We start from the raw sequence: 18987 nt of genomic DNA, 5'->3' as shown, positions 1-18987 counted from the left end.
TTGACATGAAGCAGAATTAAGCAGCTAGACTTGAGAATTAAGCTGCCAGACTTGAAAATACTTATAAGGTTTTATAAGGTTTTATAAGGTCTTATAAAGGTTTTATAAATGTTTTATAAAGCTTTAGAAGAAGCACCAGACTTGAGTTTAGAAGCAGAAGACCAGACTTGAGAAGCAAAGAAGAAGAAGAAGAGAGAAGGAGACGGTTGAATATTTTAAAATAAATATTTTATTGTATTGTGTACTGAGGCAACTTGCCTTTAAAAGACTTGTATCTAGATCCACAATTTAAATTTCAAGTGAATAGAGTTTCTCTCATCTACTTTCTCTTTCTCTCTCTCTCTCTTCTTCAATGTTCTTCATTTACATCTCTTTATCCTCACATTCTTTCACAAAGGTGTACTGATCATGACCCTCAAGATGTACCAGAGGCACTGAACAGAACTATACAGAGTCTGCAGCTCGACTACGTTGATCTGTATTTGGTAAGCATTCATCCCTACAGTGGAAATGCTATTTGATAAAATATAAGTGTTAATTAAGTCTGATGAGGTTTTCAGCTAATAAGTGTATTAGCCCATGCAGTTTATATTTTAATTTATATCTCACATTAATTCAGATGTTGGTTTCTTAACATATGTCATATGTCTTTAAGGAGGTGTAAGTTGTTTATGTTTTTGCTTAAACCTAATCTATATAGCATTTCTGATCATGGGAATGGATTATTCAGTTTAACCACATCGTGGTGGTCTAGTGGTTTCCACTAGAGGAGGAGTTGCCCTGTTGGTCCAGGCCAGGGATCGACTCCCCTCTAGTGCGAAATTATTAGCTCCACATGTGGCCACGCGGATATGGGCCCATGCTTACGGCCCATTTGAATACCCGGGAGAGGATCTATCCGTGGGTTGCACCTCCCACCCGGGGATTAGGTCTGTGTCTTTAATAGACCCGGGTTTAACCCTTTTCTTTTACAAAAAAAAAAAAAAAAGATTATTCAGTAACGATTTCTATATGATCTTCTTGAAGATTCACTGGCCTGTACGGATGAAGAAAGGTTCTGTTGGAGTAAGTCCAGAGAACTTTTTACCTGTAGATATTCCTAGCACATGGAAAGCAATGGAAGCACTCTATGATTCGGGCAAGGCACGAGCCATAGGAGTAAGCAACTTCTCCACCAAGAAACTAGGTAATCTCTTGGATCTAGCTCGTGTTCCTCCTGCTGTTAATCAGGTCGAATGTCATCCTTCTTGGCGACAAGCGAAGCTACGAGAGTTTTGCAAATCCAAAGGAGTTCACCTCAGTGTAAGCATCACTCATCTCACCGATATAATAGATGTACATGTCTATGTGTGTCTTAGTTACCTTATAATTTTTTTTTGGATATTATTGCAAGGCATACTTCCCACTCGGTTCTCCAGGATGGTTCAAGAGCGATGTTCTGAAGAACCCAATACTGAATCTAGTTGCGGAAAGGCTTGGGAAATCTCCTGCTCAAGTCGCACTCCGTTGGGGACTCCAAATGGGTCACAGTGTACTTCCCAAAAGTACCAATGAAGGAAGGATCAGAGAGAACTTAGATGTTTTCGACTGGTCAATACCTGATGACTTGTTTGCCAAGTTTTTTGATATTGAACAAGTAGGGCTAAATCCACATGTCGTTTTTCACAATTCATTACGCAATAATTAAGCGTTTGTGTATTTGGATTCAATGCAGGCTAGGCTATTGAATGTTTCCTTCTTTGCTCACGAGACACTGAGCCCTTATAAGTCTGTGGAAGAATTATGGGACGGCGAGGTATGATATTCAGCTGATTTGTTTCTTCTATGCGAGACTTGTCATGAATGTTACTGAAAGACATGTCTCTATATTTGTTTTACTTTGATTTTTTTACAGAAAAGATAACACTGATCTAATTTTACATTTGCATATTAGTCACCTAAATGGAATATGCAATATTTTTATATGGTTGTGACTTGTGAGTATACCGTTCAAACTCTATACATTCACATTGCAATCCTACAATAACAAGGATTCAGTCGAAATTGAATGTGTAAAGAAATATTAACTTTCAGACAGCATATTCTAAATCTAACATCGAAAAAGAGAGGATAAATTCAAAATTCACAAATTATTAAGAATTATAACTCATTCTTCTCGATCTTTCTCTAAACGATTTTTGAGATGAAATTCAAGTACCTTTACAATCATATGCTAGCTGACAAAGAGATTCCTTCCAGAATTAACAGATTCATAATACCAAATAGGCAAAACCTCAAGATGTGCAGATTGTAGAGAGATTATGAACTGGTGATATTATTAATCACATATTTTGTTTAGCATTTTGAGATGGAACCTAAGTACCTTTACAATCAAATCATATATATGCTGACAAATATATTATTTCTAGAATAGTTTGATTTTTAAGTATTTATTTGTAGTTGAGATCTTTTCGTATAGAAGATTTGAGCTTTGATGTATTAAAACCAATATCGATATCAATGACACAGCAATTTGCAATTACACGATTATGTGAAACTGAGACACATTCATACATATGTAATGGAAAACAGATTTGTCTGCATGTAAAGGGTACATACATTTGTCTGCATGTAATGGAAAACAGCACCGAAAGGTAAAGGCACACCAACAAGTAAAACTTCATCATCAAACTATTCTTCATCCAGTTCCAGTATACTCATCCGCCACCGTGGCAACGGCCAACTGGGTTGCTAGCGTAGCAGTTACAGTTACCACAGCCTTGAAGGCTCCCATAAATCCTCCGTTTTTCTTTTTTCCCTTGCTTGAATCTGGAGTACTTGGACTTGCTCTTGGAGAGCCCGGGCTCATGTGGGGATGCTGCTGATGATGACCACCACCATGAGGATGTTGCCCATAACCATAGGAGTTTCCTTGACCATAGTGGTGCGGCGACAATGGCTGCCCCGCATGAGGGCTATGCAGGCTTCTCTGCCTCGTTTCCATTGCGTCAGGAGACGAAACATGCATTAGACCGTGTGTGCAAAGCGGGTGAGATTCAAAATTACAGTGCTTACATTTGTAGAACATCCCTTGGATGTAAAATTGGCAAAAACAGCACACACGCTCGGTCATGTGGGCAGGACCGGTGAACAGGGTTAGCTCATGATCAGGCGCGTGCCATGTTTTTATGAGGGTTGGAGGACACGTGGCGCAATATTCATGGAGGTCGTAATCGCAGTCATTGCACCGGTAGGTCTTGCCGTGACCGTGAAGTTTGCAACCATTGCACGTGTATGTGCCAACTCCGTTGGCTTCGGTCAAGGGATGGTTATGCGTGAAACGCTGAATCGTGTGCGGCTTTGACATCTCTCACCTGCCGTTTTTGGGGATTGAACCGAGATCGGTTTTTGATCTTCTTGGTGTTTGTTATCGATTGAGCTGTTTGTAAATATGCAATAACCGTTGGTGTACTATTAATACAAATTTAGTTGACTTTGGTGGAGTTGACTGATCATACGAAGAAAATGTCACATATGTTATATATTTTTCTGTCTCAAATTGTTGATATTATATATGAATTTAAGTTGAAATGTTCTATTACATGCTGGTTTTCATTTGGGACGTGTCTTCAAGTTTTCAACCATAGCCATATTGATAGTGCTAATGAATGATATGATATATAGATATAAATTGGGCCGGCCACTGACATATCTAAAATCTATGATAGTTTTTTTTAACTAAATATGATAGTTAGTTTATTGATATATACGACTTAAAATGTAGTTTATAGCTTGAATTAGTGCTGTTGATGTATTATCATCCGTATGCAAATTTGCACAATGTATATTGTTGAACATCTTCACTTAAAAAAAAAATTCTCTACACACATCACAAATGAGTAAAAAGGGTAACCACTGGATGCACGTATTTATTTAAAATTGAAAATACAAATTTGTTATCCGAAACACAACTAAAAATTATGTATAAACACAGCTAAAACTATAAGGAGTGGTGTATTATTCAACTAAAATTATGTATAAACACAGCTAAAACTATAAGGAGTGGTGTATTATTCAACTAAAATTATGTATAAACACAGCTAAAACTATAAGGAGTGGTGTATTATTCATTTTTAAAGAAATCATGTTTAGGTGACATATAAAACTACTAATCTTATATATGTAACGATTTTTAAGAAAATAATGTTAGTGAACTTATACTTTTAAAATACATTTAAGTTTACTGATACAGAAAATATTTAATTAGTAGATTTCAAAAAGGGAAAATTTGGAAAAATACACCTATATAAGATTTTAATTTGAAAACTACACCATTATTTAATTTTTTTGAAAAATACACTTTAGTATATATGAATTTACTAAATTATCCAATCTAAATATTTATCATCAGAATTTATTTAATATTTAAATAAACAATTTCAACAAGAATTAAAGATTGTTTGAAAAAATCTTTACAATATATACACAATATCTTAATTTAAAAATAAAACAAGTTAGAGGTGTCTTGTCTCCTTAAAAAAAAGAGATCTTGCTTTTATTCAGAGGTTTGTTTCTTCACCTATGTCCTTAGTGTAATTCAATTTAGTCTGCTAATTAGGTAGCAATATACAGTGGTACCACAGTGTGCTAATTTAGTAGCAATGGAGAATGCTCTTAGTAAAACGAGAGGTAGACGCTACCAAACGTATATTGCCCATGGTGGTCCGCGTTGGCTGTCCTCTCTAATCTAAGCTGAAGCAGGGACATCAAGGTCTACAGCTCAAGTTTGAGGGTCCCTCGTACTGGTACGGATCTTAACAGTATGGGTTATGTTCTCACTTCTTCATTCACTGTGAGAATCGTTTCTTGTTTGGCACCTACTGGTCACTACAAAAATGAATATGTTTGGAGAAAAAGACGTGAATTTTTTGTATGAAGAATGAGTGGTTGGACAACTTATTTCTATTATGTTACGAAATCTGAAAAGTTATGCATAGAAACTTTATGATAAAATCAAAACAAATCATAATTTGTTTCTCTCATAATATACTTGTTATTCTAAAAAATTATAGTAAAATAATATATCTATCTCAAGACAGTTTTTTCTTAAACATATGTAATTATGTTATTAATAATTTTGAATTTATATTTAATTATTGAAATATCTAATTTGGATAAAAATGTCTTTTCATATTTAACAAAGTGTAGTTTTCCAAAAACAAAAAAGAAGGTGCATTTATCAAAATTTAAACTAATTATAGAGTATTTTTCAAATTATCCCTTTTAAATAATTATCATAATTTTAGATTGATTTGTTGGACTTTTAGTTTAAAGTATAAAAATCCAAAATTACATAGTTGTAGATATGATTCAAAGATTGTTAAATTATAATTATAGTAATTTCTATAATTTAACATAAATTATCGAAAAAGTTTAAAATTAAAAGTTTCACATATTTTTTTCTAAATACTATATTGAAAATGACAAATCTCCAAAATAGCACATTTCTAAGTTTATATCACAAAAATAGCACTCAAAAACTAAAATGACCAAAATAGCACATTTCTAAGTTTATCATTTGAAAATTTTAATTTTTTTATTTTTCAAAATTTGAAATCTTATCCCCAAAACCTCATTTCTCAACTCTAAACCCTAAACCCTAAACTCTAAACCCTAAACCCTAAACTCCAAACCCTAAACCATAAACCATAAACCCTAAACCCTAAACTCTAAAACTTAAACCCTAAACTATAAACCCTAAACCCTAAACCCTAAAATCTAAACCCTAAACCCTAAACCCAAAATCCTAAACCCCACCCTTTAACTCTAAACACTAAGTTTGTGACTTTTGATAAAACATTAAGTGTTATTTTTGTGACTTTTGACCTTGAGTGCTAGTTTGGGAACATAAACTTGATTTAGTGCTATTTTTGTCTTTTTCTCTATTGAATATATCAACATGAAAAAAAAATTGAATACATATAATACGTCCAGAACAAAATCATACAGATAACATAGGCTCATTTACTTGGGATATTGAAGGCCCAAGTCTAACTAACAAATTCATTACTACTTATGGGCCAACCAAACTCATTCATCTTCTCTCACCAACTTTCTCATCACTCTCTCACCAATTCTCTGTGGGCGAGACACATCCATGGCAGAGGAAATCAGGTTCTTTGAGCTCAACACCGGAGCGAAGATACCATCGGTCGGTCTCGGAACGTGGCAGTCTGATCCTGGTCTCGTCGGAAACGCTGTCGAAGCCGCCGTTAAGGTTCTTCACTTCGTCTCTGTGATCACTAATCATAAAGTTTTAGTCTTTATGGTTAAATATTGTTTTTGTTTTTTTGTCAACTCCAAACATTGTTTCTGTGACTATGCAGATCGGTTATCGCCACATTGATTGTGCTCAAATCTATGGCAACGAAAAAGAGGTAACGCCTATTATCATCCTTTGTTTTGTAGATGTTGGTTTCAAGTGAAGTGGCGATTTAAATTTCAATACTTTCGTCGAGCTTCTTGGTTTTAAAGCAAGAAAGTTAGGTTCTTGGTTATGATTTGTGCAGATTGGGTTAGTCTTGAAGAAACTGTTTGATGATGGAGTTGTGAAGCGTGAGGAGATCTTCATCACATCCAAACTCTGGTAATTCTGCATCACTTGCGCTTTAATTAACTCATAGGTTTATTTCTTTTCAAGTCCGTGTAGCTTCTAACCTGGTCATATGAAAGGTGTACTGATCATGATCCTCAAGATGTCCCAGTGGCTCTCAACAGAACTCTTCAGGATCTACAGCTTGACTATGTCGATTTGTATCTCGTAAGTTAACATTTCAAGAAACCTTGTCTTGTAGTGATCCATACTGGTTCCTGAGCTGTTCCTTTTTGTGAACCTTTTTTGAAGATCCACTGGCCTGTTAGCCTCAAGAAAGGTTCTACTGACTTTAAGCCAGAGAACATTTTGCCGACTGATATTCCTAACACATGGAAAGCAATGGAAGCACTCTTTGATGCGGGAAAGGCCAGAGCTATTGGTGTAAGCAACTTCTCCACAAAGAAGCTAGCTGATCTCTTGGAGGTGGCTCGTGTCCCTCCCGCTGTTAACCAGGTGGAGTGTCACCCTTCTTGGCAACAGACTGTGCTCAGGGACTTCTGCAAATCCAAAGGCGTTCACCTCTCGGGATACTCTCCGTTGGGTTCTCCAGGGACAACGTGGCTCACGAGTGATGTTCTGAAGAACCCGATTCTCGGCACGGTTGCTGAGAAGCTAGGCAAGACACCTGCGCAAGTTGCATTACGCTGGGGTCTCCAAATGGGTCAAAGTGTTCTTCCAAAAAGCACACACGAAGACAGGATCAAACAGAACTTCGATGTTTTCAGCTGGTGCATACCCGACGACATGTTATCCATGTTTTCTGAGATTGAACAGGCAAGTAGATTGCATTCCAAATAGGTCCAAACAAGCTTTCTATGTTTTGTTCCCAAGTCTCAAGGTTATCTAAAATTGAATGATGTTGTGTTTCGAATGTTGCAGGGAAGGTTGGTGAGAGGCATGTCATTTGTTCATGAGACGAGTCCTTATAAGAGTCTTGAACAGCTTTGGGACGGTGAGATCTGAGACTCAACATTGACGGATTTGTCTAAGATATCAGTTTGTTATTAGTACTGCAACTTGTTTCTTTCGGAGAGGTACAAAATTTCTCTAATTGTCCTCCTACATTTTCAAATCTTCATAAATAAAAAAAGACACTGCTACTTCAGTTAGATTGGATTCGAATCCAAATCCAACATTACGAACTTTACACCATTTCAAACAAAATAACAGTTTATGCTTAATTGCGTTTACAAAAAAAATATAAACTTACGTTCGCTTGTTCAACAAAAATATCAACTTTAACTCTGTTGTCAGAAATTACGAGAACATGATAGAGCAGCTTTTTATTGACTTTGGCTAGTTGACTTAATGATATTTGTGCTAGGTGACCTTGCCATTACATTTAATCATTTATGTTTATTTGAAAAAATATTGATTGATTACAATTACAGTTAACATATTTCTGCAGTTCTGTGAACTTTACACGAATAGCTACGAGAAGTAGGCGAACTAGAGAACCTCTTTTTTTTTTGGTCAACAGGGAAGTAGAGAACCTTATGCAAACTGATTGCATGGGTTTGAAAGGTTATTTTGGCAAAAAGTTATACATGTTTCTATATTGTTAAGACGTTGCGAAATATATTGTCTAATTTTTTTCTGCCCACAAAAATAGCTATTAACTGGATATATTTAATTTCTGGTTCTCCAGACTATCTCAACTTAATAGAACAGTTTGAAGAAAGAAAAAAATTAGATAGATTTAATATTGCTCATCTTGGGTTGCCTTGTTTCATCATATACAGACACCATGTTGTTCTTGTCATGAATCAAAATAAGTTGTTTTGATATAACTTGTCTTTATTTGTCCACTGACAACTTCTTCCTCTTGCATATTGGGTTAGTCCTCTGGTAATTCTGCATCACTGTGCTTTTTGATTACATTATAGGTTATATTTCTTAACCAGAACCAAAAACTAATGATGTTTCTAACCAAAAGCACCAAGAGATCCAAAACTAACACAGTAAAAGAGTGTTCTTTGTCTATAAACCTATTCAAACAATAAAAGAAAACCTTTCAGTAAGTAAGGGAACTTACTTGCAGCTCCTCGGAGCACTTATCTCTCGGTGGCGGTGGAAGAAACTGATCCAACAACGTATCACTACTTTCCCCTGACGTATCATCATCGGCTCCATTATCGAGGACCTTAGGGGTTGTGGAATCTTCTCCTCTTACTCTCTCTTCATCCATGAAATTCGATTCTTCTAGGCGTTCATCCTCTTCGATTCGTTCAACTTGTTCCTGATTTCTATGCTCTTCTTCTTCTTCCATCTCTTCGTCATCCTCGTCACTGTAAACGGAGAGTAAAGCGATTCCTTCAGAGTGCTTCTTCTTCGAAGCCATTAGAGGTTGAACAAAGTCGATTCGAGACTAGGATTACCGGAATTTGAGTTCCGATTGCAAGAACGACGAGCTTAGGGTTCTTCCAGAATTTGAATTGTTGCCGATTGCATTGCGACCCGAAATATAGATCCACCGACCCAATGGTTGGGGCTGTAATGGGGCATGTCTATAGAAACGACGTGGTCTTGGTCTTGTGACATGGGCTCACATAAAGGGTAAGAACTAAGAAACCATTACTAAGGATGACTCACATAATGGGTCATGACCCATGGGTTGACCTAATCCAAATTGATCTATTAACCCAAAAGAACTGTTTATTTTTGATCTAATGGGTTAGTGTATTAACAAGTTAATGGATTAATGGGTTAATGGGTTAACAAGTTAAATAGGTCTATTGGGTTGGGTCAAATCTGATCCATTTAGTTTTTAATTAAGAAAACCTATTTTATTGAAAACAAAAAACTTGTGTTAAAAAAAAAAAATGAAAACAGAAGACGTCATCGTCTCTTCCAAACCCACGATTTCAATTTCAGTAAAGATCTGATTGTATTCAATCCTTTGTTCGGTGATTAGGCTGTTGGGTTGTTCGATCTCGATTCAACTCTGAAGCTCTGAAGCTACAGCGTCAATTTCTAAAGGTTTGCAGTGGCATCACCTTTGCTCTTGATTCAATTCAATAGATTCGTTCTTCAATCTCTGATTGTTTTTTTTTTTTGGGTTTCTGATATACCACAGCAGCGGCATCACCCACAAAGGATCATCGACCAGAGCAGCAGCTAAACCTCCATAAGCAGTGTCATATCCATCACATTCCGGATCTTATCAGAGCCAATAGCTGGTAACAGCTTCTTATAATGCTTAGCCCTCGTTTTCCATTTGCTATTGTCGCGTTTAAACATCAGAGATCCTTTCAGGAGTTGAGTGCAATCTCTCTGGCCACTTGGGAGGGTACACATCAGGGTCCGAGCTTTCTTGTTGATGCTAAAATTTGTTTTCTTGGTCCTAAAGATGCTTTCTTGTTGATGCTAAAATTTGCTTTCTTGTTTATGTTTGTATTACTATTTTTTTTCTCAGGGGGCATAACAATTCAAGTACATTATATTTTTGGTGCAAGTCTTAAGTAGAAGAACATCATCACTATTATATAGTTTGAGCTTCTGTTGGGTCTTTGAAGCTCTGAAGCTTTTCATCATCATCTTCTCGCTTGATATTGATGAATAATGAAACCTTTTTATCATTATAAGCTTTGGATTCATCATTTTTTTTCTCATATTTAAGTGTTTATGTTTTGATCACAGCGAGTGTTAACGTTGCTTCTTTGTTTCTTAAAATTTATTATAAAGATGTTGGGTTGATGGGTCAACCATTAAACCATCTGACCCATTTAATTTAATGGGTCATGGGTTAACCCAACCCAACCCATTAATGGGTTGGGTTGACCCATGACCCATTAACAGTCAACCCATTTGGGTTATGGGTTGGGTTGACCCATTTGATCCATTTTGACACCCCTAGATGGCTGTATTGAATTGTGGATTTTAAAATGTTTTGTTTTTGTTTTAAAATTCTCTGTTATTCAACTAATCATTTCTATTTTTTTTTCTAAAATCTTGTGTTATTGAATATGACATTTATCTAAAATCACCATAAATCACTTGCAATCCACTGTTATTCAATTAATAATTTATAAAACATAAATCAAATCCAATGTTATTGAAAGACAAACAATTCTGAAAAGAATAAAATTAACAAAAGGATTTGAAACAAAAAATTTTTGGAAAAAATTAACAAAAGAAAAAAAAATTTTAAAGATTTTTTGTCAAAACTAGCATAATACAAATCATACTTCTATATAGGCCTGGGCAAAATAACCGAAACCGAAGAACCGAACCGGAATCGAACCGAAATACCCGAAACCGGAATCGGACCAATACCCTCAAATACCCGTACGGTTCCTATATTTTTATATCCGAAATAACCGAACCGAACCGGAACCGAACCGAGAACCGAACGGGTACCCGAATATATAAAAATATTAATTATATATACATATAACATCACTAAATATATATTTTTAATTTAAAATTCTATTAAAAATATCTGAAAAAGTTGATGATAACTAAATTATTGTAAAGTATCCAAACTACCCGAAAGTATCCGAAAATATCCGGATAGTTTTATCCAAAATATCCAAAGTAATCCGAAATGTCCAAAATTTTTATCTAAATCATCCTAATTATTTGATATTTTACCCTAAATACCCGATATTTTATCCAAATTATCCGAACTACCCGAACTATCCGAACCCGAACCGGATCCAAATGAGAACCAAACTTTTTCCGGATATTTTTCGGTTCCTACATTTACTATCCGAACCGAACCGAACCCGAAATTATCCGAACCGAACCGAACCGAAAATAGGTCAAGTACTAAATGGATCCTCTAACCCCTATCCAAACTACCCGAAACCCGAAATACCCGAACCGAACCGAACCGATACCCAAAATGCCCAGGCCTTCTATACATGTTATTTGACAAAACCCAAAACCAATATAAAAAAATTGGCCAAAGAAATAGATGATCCATATTTCAAACGCCACCACTCCACCGTAATCTCTCCCAAACCAGTGGGACTGGATGATTCTAACAGGTCTATGTGATAGATGATACAAAATGAATAGTTCACTAGCAACCATTTGAATATTACATTCTTACATAATTGAACAATATAGATTAGCAATATCAAATGATCTAAAGCACTCTGAAATTTAAGAAAAAAATCTTACCCAAATCACTCTGAAATTTAAGAAAAAATCTTACCCAAATCTTTTCTTCTTTTTCCAAATCTCACCCATATAAAGAAGGTTTTAGTCCAAATCTCTTCAAACTCCAGATTTTTCAAATCCAATCAAACTATTAAAATCCACGATACAATACACCCCCTAAAAAGATTTAAAATAACTATTTGCTAGACCTAACGCCCATAAAAATAAAATTTGAGTGAGGAAATTCCATTGAATCTTATTATTGTAAATCTAGAATCAAATCTCACCTGACTTTACTTTGTAAACATATAGCAGTTCTGCATTTTAGAAAACATTGAACTATTCATTAAAGTTTTATTGATGCAAAATAAAGCATGACTAGTGTGCATATGTAGTGTACTAGTGTTAAGCTGAAGAATCTGTTTTTAGATGATGAAGGGAAGGGAACCTTAAAACCTGTTTGGTTGAAGTATGTTCCTGTAATCAGTTTCATAACCGATAAGGAGCATTTCAAGGTTTCTTTTGAGTTACATACTCAAAAATTACAAACTAAGAAATAAAACTTGTAGTGGAGTTCTAATCACAAAAAAGTGGAAACAGTTACAATGACAAAAAAAACTCGACTCGATAGCTATATCCCTACTCTTAAACATCTCTTTTCAGGGCACGAGGTCGTCAACCACCTCAGCCACCATACCACGGATAACAATGCATTTGTAAGCTGCCAAGACTGCTACAACAAACCAGCCGGGAGCAAAGAGTATCACCTTCCAATCATCATGTATGGAATCAACTACTAGCCCGAAAGAAGCGGCAAGGAACCCAGCTGCAAAGTCGCAATCTTCTTTTAAACGGAAAATGACCATTAAATGGATAACATGGAGATTGTATGAGACACAAAACAAAATCATCCAAACCCTTTTGCCCTTCTTGAATTCCAAACCAAAATAAAATTAATTGAATATACTAATTGGACAGGTTAGATTCAATTGGACTTAAACCAAACTAGTTTAGGCTCCATCAAACTCATCATCTTTCGTCATTATCGTCGCTCTGCAAATTTATTCATTTGTGTTCTTCTCCAAAAACTGTACAAGAAACACACATGTACTATTTTGCATTAGCAAATTCAAAATCATGTCTCTCTTTTTCTTCATTTTTTCTTTACAAACTTCATTTTCTGGTTAGTATGTAATGAATGCATGCGTGATGTAGACATCAAAGCATATCCTTTAAACAAACATGTCAACTAAAATCCTTACAAATGTATCAAACCAAGCTTTAACCAGCACAAACTAGTGCTGTGTCTTTCATTAATGTCTATAAACCTCCTCATATCCACAAACATCAAATTTGTCAAGTAAAATCCCTAAAAACGTATCAGACCAGAACTTGGTTTTAAAAAGCGACTGCTTTGGTCGCCATGGCGCATGGCGAGGTGGAGTGACACCCTCATCGCCTCTATACACCATGGCGAGGTGGAGTGACACCATCATCGCCTCTATACACCATGGCCTGGCGACAAACGTATAGAGGTCGCTATTCACCGATTTCATGCTTTCTCGAAGGTGCTTATAGCGACGATGCGTTGATATAAGACAAACTAGTTTGATTTGTGTAAACCTAGTCTATCAAACCGACTTTGGTTTAGTAAGACATATATCACGTGATCATATTTTTCTAGTCTCTCACGTTTAACCCTTACTAAATATCATGTGATCATACTTTTCTCTTCTGGTTTAGGTTTTATTATAGCTGAGAGAGGATGAGTTATATGATTTTGGTTTGAGTTTGAGTTAGAGTATGAAGATCGTAATTCTGAACAGTTTTAGTGTTTTAGGATTTGGTGTTTTGATTTGGTATTTTGAGTTGTTCTTTTGCTACTAAAACTAAGGTATTTTTGCTATTTAGACTTGGTGTTTTTCATTCTTGTTTTTCTATTTGGGATTCAACAATAGTGGATTTGGTGTTTTGGTTTTAAACATACATATTTTTCATTTAACTTAAAGGGGAGTATATAGAGTATTATATAGGTGTTTTGAATTCCTTTTATGTGAGGCATACACTTTTTTTTTTTTTTTTTTTTTTTAACCTGGGGGTATCCCATACCCTTAAGGCCCAGACTAATCCCCAAGGGGAGATGCAGCCCACGGATAGACTCTCTCTCCGGGTATTCAAATGAGCCCGAAAGCATGGGCCCATATCCGTGTGGGTGACAGGATGGGCAGTTCGCCACCGCCTGGCGTCGAACCCGTGAGCATGACAATTGGCCCCCAAGGTCCTTCGCCAAGCGGGCTACCTCATCCCGTCTGAGGCATACACATTGCGCTCGCCTTGGATCGCCATGGCGTTTGGTGACCACTTGCTTGCCTTGAGTCGCCATTTAAAATCCAGATTTCTTTTCAAGTCTATGTAACTTCTAACCTCTTCATATGAAAGGTGTACTTATCATGATCCTCAAGATGTCTCAGACGCTCTGAACAGAACTCTACAGGATCTACAGCTTGACTATGTCGATTTGTATCTCGTAAGTAACATATCCAGAAACCTTGTCTTTTTCCTTTTGCAGTGATCCATACTGGTTCCTGATTTGCTTCTTTTAGATGTTACTGCATCTGTTATGAATCTTAGAACTAGTGTCAGATACAGTGTTAAAACATCTAAATATCTTTCTTGTGACTTCTTGTGGAACCATTCTGACTTTACCAACAGTTTTTTTTGTGAACCATTTTGAAGATCCACTGGCCTGTTAGCCTCAAGAAAGGTTCTACTGGTTTTACGCCAGATAACAGTTTACCAACTGATATTCCTAGCACATTAAAAGCAATGGAAGCACTCTTTGATGCGGGAAAGGCCAAAGCTATTGGTGTAAGCAACTTCTCCACAAAGAAACCAGGTGGAGTATCACCCTTCTTGGCAACAAACTGTGCTCAGGGATTTCTGCAAATCCAAAGGCGTTCACCTCTCTGTATGTAGGAGAACAAACTTGTCCATATCCTTTTCATAAAAGCTGGCAACGTCAGAAAATTTTTAAACATTAGTTGATGTGTTTATTTGTACGGATACTCTCCGTTGGGTTCTCCAGGGACAACCTGGCTCACGAGTGATGTTCTGAAGAACCCAATTCTAGGCATGGTTGCTGAGACGCTAGGCAAGACTCCTGCGCAAGTTGCATTACGTTGGGGTCTCCAAATGGGTCAGAGTGTACTTCCAAAGAGCACACATGAAGACAGGATCAGACAGAACTTCGACGTTTTCAGCTGGTCCATACCTGATGACATGTTATCCAAGTTTTCTGAGATTGAACAGGCAAGTAGATTGCATTCCAAATAGGACAATGAATCTTTTTCTATGTTTTGCTCCTAAGTCTCAAGGTTATCTAAAAGTGAAAGGTGTGTGTGTTTCCAATGCTTCAGAGAAGGTTGGTGAGAGGCATGTCGTTTGTTCATGAAACGAGTCCTTATAAGAGTCTTGAACAGCTTTGGGACGGTGAGATATGAGACTCATCATGGATCATGTGCCATATCATTGACGGATTTGTCTAAGATATCAGTTTGTTATTAGTACTGCAACTTGTTTCTCACGGAGAGGTACAACATTTACTCATAAACTCTCTCAAGTGGTCCTCGTACTATTTCAAGTCCATTACTAGTTTACTACGAACTTAAGAGGCAAGTTATTGTAATATGTTGCGTATAACTAAAGATGGTAATCACGTACAAGTTGTAAACTTAAGCGCAGAGAAAGAACCAAGGCTAACATAAACAATAGAGAAATAACACAGTGACGTTAGCCAGTAAAAAATGGATTGTTTGGGATATATCGTTTCTTATAAAAATCATTGAAATGAATACTTCTAATAATTTTAGTTTCTATCAAAAATCAAAATCCTACTTGGGTATCAAATTTTGTTTTGACCATATCAAACAAATAGTAGTTTACAAAATTATAAAATTTCGTTCCTTGTTCTTCAATATTAACTTTAACTCGGTCATTAAAAATCCTGAGAACGTGGTAGAGCCGTAGAGCAGCTTTGTTGACTTTGGGTAGTTGACTGACCATAACTAATTACCATAACCAGCGAGGACGGCCCAGTGGTCTCGAGAGAGCTTCGGCCCCAATACGGACCCGGGTTCGAATTCCGCTGGCCATCCGGACTGCCTTAAATGGTAAGAATACGTGGATGCTGTGGGCTTCGTGGGATTAGTCGGTTGACCTCGGTCGCCGGTTCGCCACAGTTATCAAAAAAAAAAACTAATTACCATATTATGGGTCTAATCGGTAATGGCTATAGTTTTAAAATTTTTGCTATAGAAAAAAATCTGTATACTTTTAGTGATTTACTCATGGGATATTAAATAATTGTACACAATCAGAAACTTTCCATTTGGCACCCAAGATTATAAAAAGCGGGATCAGAGTTGAATAATTGTTTGTGTTATGTTAGTTGTTTTTATTTCTCATCTTTGGCTACGATGGTACTGTTTACCAGTCGGCTTGTGGCTCCGGAAAGATAATATAACTTTGCTGGCTTTGTGTATCCTTCAGTTAAATCGAATATAATCCAATAGATGATAAAAAAAAAAGGTTGAATGATTGAAATTGGTTTGCAATTTTATTTAATAGAAAGGAAACAGAGATTACTTTCTTGCGGTTTTCTTTGAAAATAATTCAAAACTCAAAAAAAGAGACCTTCAAGGGAAACCCCAAACAGTGCATTAGAAACCACACCAATTGTTAGCTTGGAGGCAATAGTAAACATTTTCCAGCCCTTGCTAGAACTTGGTTTTTGACCCGATCCGGCCTCTGGTACTTGAACCGGATTCATATTGAGCCCGTTCATGAAACCAAAATTATTAAAATTATGAGGATGATAAGGTTGTTGACCCATATGTCCAAACGCATGAGGGTAACCAAAATGCGGTTGTTGACCCATCGGTCCAAACCCATAAGGGTAACCCATATGCGGTTGTTGCCACGGCGCGGACCATGATGGTTGTCTTCCTTGTGGCTTGAGGCCTTTACTCTTAGTGCTCGATGCTTCGGTCTTGTCAGAAGGTGACGTGTTGCACACGGTTAATATACACTCCATATGAATATCAAACCTACATAACTCACACCTATACCTCCAAGATTGGCACGGGTTGTAACACACCATACACGGGCTAGCTCCTCCGAGGCGAAACTCCAAGTGATGAGCAGGATGAAGCACGTGCCTCACGTGCTGTGGAAGCTGCGTGCAGAGAGGGTGCACGTCAAACTCACACAGCTTGCATCTATAGAACAACCCTTCCACCGACTCGTTGCAGATGTCGCATGCGCGTTCGTTCTGGCGCGTGGACTGTTGTTTACGGACGACGAGGCTGAGCTCATGCTGGGGATGAATGAAGGTTGGTAGGGTGAGGGGACACGTGGCGCAGTAATCATGGAGATCGTAGTTGCATGGTTCGCATCGATAGGTTTTGCCTGAGCCGTAGGTTTTGCAGCCGTCGCAGATGAAGTCACCGGCGCTGTTAAACTCGGTTAGTGGATGAATATGCGTGAAATGCTGAACGGTGCGGCGTTTTGGTGTTCTTGGAGCCATCTTTTACTGGTTTTGGTGTTTGATGTTGGAATATAACAAAGACTTGTTTGAATATTAAACTGAGAGTTGTACATGTATAATCATGTTTACTTTTGTGACAGAGTGTGCCACCGTTTGTTAGTTGACTTTCGACAAGTTGACTGACCAAAGTTCGGTGGAACAGATCTCTTCTTTTGTGGGTTTTGTTTTGTTTTGTGTAATGTGTATTTTAGTTTATACAAAGATAGGTGAGTCAGAAACACACACAAATGACGTATTATTACTTATAGTACCTACATGATTAGTGATGTTTCATCATTTACTAATGATTTATAGTTAGTGAAATTAGTTCCACTGGTTTGAAACTGTTATTCGAGTTAAGCTTGACTTTTTGGGGATATATTTTCAACAATTGATTCTAAATTTCAAATACAAAAAAAATGCATAAGACAAAAAGAGATGATCATAACTTGGCTTCTCTTCTAATTAATTAAATCTGTTTAAACTGAGAAGAGACAATACTTTATCAAACATGTCAAGCATGATTATTGATGCAAGAATTTTCAAGGGTCTAAGATCAAATCAATGTAGTATAAAAGATTGTCGAACCAATCCTAGGTGATTCAAAAGCAAAGGGAATGCAAGTTTATGCTTAAGCTAAGTGCGATCCGATTTTAAAGATGGTATGAACTAAGAACTGATAAGCCAATGCAATAAAGTAATCATCTTTCTTTTCTCAATATGAAGTAAGAGGACTCATGTGGCTAGGCATTTGATCTTGGGTGATGTAGATCCAATCTAAAGGTGGCAAACTATCAATCAAACACTTTCCTTATGCCTAGACACTAAGCTAAACAAACTCCATCTCTAGATAATGTTCTTTTGATAAAGCAACTCAAGCATCTAATCTCTTAGGTTGAATGTTACTAAATCAAACATGGAGAACAAGTCTAATAGCAATCTTAACTCCTTTAGCAACTAATCTCTTAGGTAAAGCAAGCTAAAAGCATTGAAGAGTTGGTTCAGGCATTTCATCATACACCTTGAGGGCAGAAAATGCCTAGAGATATATTTTAGTATGATCAAGACTAAAATAACATTTGGAACCCTCAACAAGCAAGAAAACAAGTAGATCTAACTTTAAACACCCTAGATCATCTCTAATCACCCTTACTCACCCTAGCCCATGAATCCAAAGATGACTACTCAATACTCTTCATGATGAGCCCAAGAATCAATGATGATTTGGTGCTAATCATGATTAATGACCAGATTAATCAAGCAAATCACAAGAAGAAATGATCAAAGTAAGATCTTTCACCTAAAAGTTCTTTCTTATTGTGATAGAAAACAAGATAAGATCTCAACTTTGGGATTACAAGAGTATTTATATCCCTTGGAAAACCTAATGGTTCCTATTAAAAAGTCTAAAATGCCCATAAAAAATGTTTAAAATCGACTAAGGATAAGTCTCGGCTCGGGTAGGAGTCGACGGGGCATACCCCGCGTCACACAACCCGCGTCGGATGCTCGCTGATCTTCTGCTTCATGCGCGCGGGTAGTGGAACCCGCGGCCTTCATCCCGCGTCAGACCGCCGATCTTTCCTATCATGCGCGCGGGTAATGGAACCCGCGTGGCTTCGTCCCGCGTGGCTCCGTCCCGCGTGGCTCCGTCCTGCGTGGC

General features: G+C 37.0%; 5 protein-coding genes and 1 pseudogene across 6 annotated transcripts in view; 3 read left to right on the top strand and 3 right to left on the bottom strand.

The window, feature by feature from the left end:
• LOC106341760 (aldo-keto reductase family 4 member C9-like) overlaps positions 1 to 1808 on the top strand; it is a 7094-nt gene extending 5286 nt beyond the window's left edge. Inside the window, exons 4-7 of the mRNA XM_013780476.1 lie at positions 398 to 485; positions 1027 to 1302; positions 1394 to 1636; positions 1715 to 1808. Coding sequence (XP_013635930.1) covers positions 398 to 485; positions 1027 to 1302; positions 1394 to 1636; positions 1715 to 1801 — 694 coding nt within the window. The 3' untranslated portion in view covers positions 1802 to 1808. The remainder of the gene's footprint in view (positions 1 to 397; positions 486 to 1026; positions 1303 to 1393; positions 1637 to 1714) is intronic.
• A 751-nt stretch (positions 1809 to 2559) lies between these two features.
• On the bottom strand, positions 2560 to 3346 carry LOC106337964. Its single transcript, XM_013777050.1, has one exon. It carries the CDS (start codon positions 3344 to 3346, stop codon positions 2678 to 2680), a length of 669 nt encoding a protein of 222 aa, XP_013632504.1. The 3' UTR covers positions 2560 to 2677.
• Positions 3347 to 6048: 2702 nt separating this feature from the next.
• Positions 6049 to 7743, top strand: LOC106341757 (aldo-keto reductase family 4 member C10). The gene is made up of 6 exons (XM_013780473.1): positions 6049 to 6256; positions 6366 to 6416; positions 6549 to 6625; positions 6712 to 6799; positions 6884 to 7408; positions 7514 to 7743. Exons 1-6 carry the CDS (start codon positions 6137 to 6139, stop codon positions 7595 to 7597), a joined length of 945 nt encoding a protein of 314 aa, XP_013635927.1. The 5' UTR covers positions 6049 to 6136; the 3' UTR covers positions 7598 to 7743.
• A 254-nt stretch (positions 7744 to 7997) lies between these two features.
• On the bottom strand, positions 7998 to 9128 carry LOC106341761 (histone chaperone ASF1-like). Of its 2 annotated transcripts, none has more exons than XM_013780477.1 (2): positions 8670 to 9128; positions 7998 to 8488 (listed from the first exon to the last, which is right to left on the bottom strand). In XM_013780477.1, exons 1-2 carry the CDS (start codon positions 8973 to 8975, stop codon positions 8432 to 8434), a joined length of 363 nt encoding a protein of 120 aa, XP_013635931.1. In that variant the 5' UTR covers positions 8976 to 9128; the 3' UTR covers positions 7998 to 8431. The 2 variants fall into 2 exon arrangements, with proteins under 2 accessions (XP_013635931.1, XP_013635932.1); XM_013780478.1 differs by having other exon boundaries at positions 8007 to 8496.
• A 4122-nt stretch (positions 9129 to 13250) lies between these two features.
• On the top strand, positions 13251 to 14848 carry LOC106337963 (annotated as a pseudogene).
• A 1570-nt stretch (positions 14849 to 16418) lies between these two features.
• On the bottom strand, positions 16419 to 17325 carry LOC106337962. Its single transcript, XM_013777049.1, has one exon. It carries the CDS (start codon positions 17322 to 17324, stop codon positions 16419 to 16421), a length of 906 nt encoding a protein of 301 aa, XP_013632503.1. The 5' UTR covers position 17325.
• Between the last annotated feature and the right edge of the window lie 1662 nt (positions 17326 to 18987).

Source organism: Brassica oleracea, chromosome C4 (genome assembly GCF_000695525.1).
Source record: "Brassica oleracea var. oleracea cultivar TO1000 chromosome C4, BOL, whole genome shotgun sequence".
In the NCBI taxonomy this organism is placed as follows: Eukaryota; Viridiplantae; Streptophyta; class Magnoliopsida; order Brassicales; family Brassicaceae; genus Brassica; species Brassica oleracea.
This window is presented reverse-complemented; position numbering and strand designations above follow the sequence as displayed.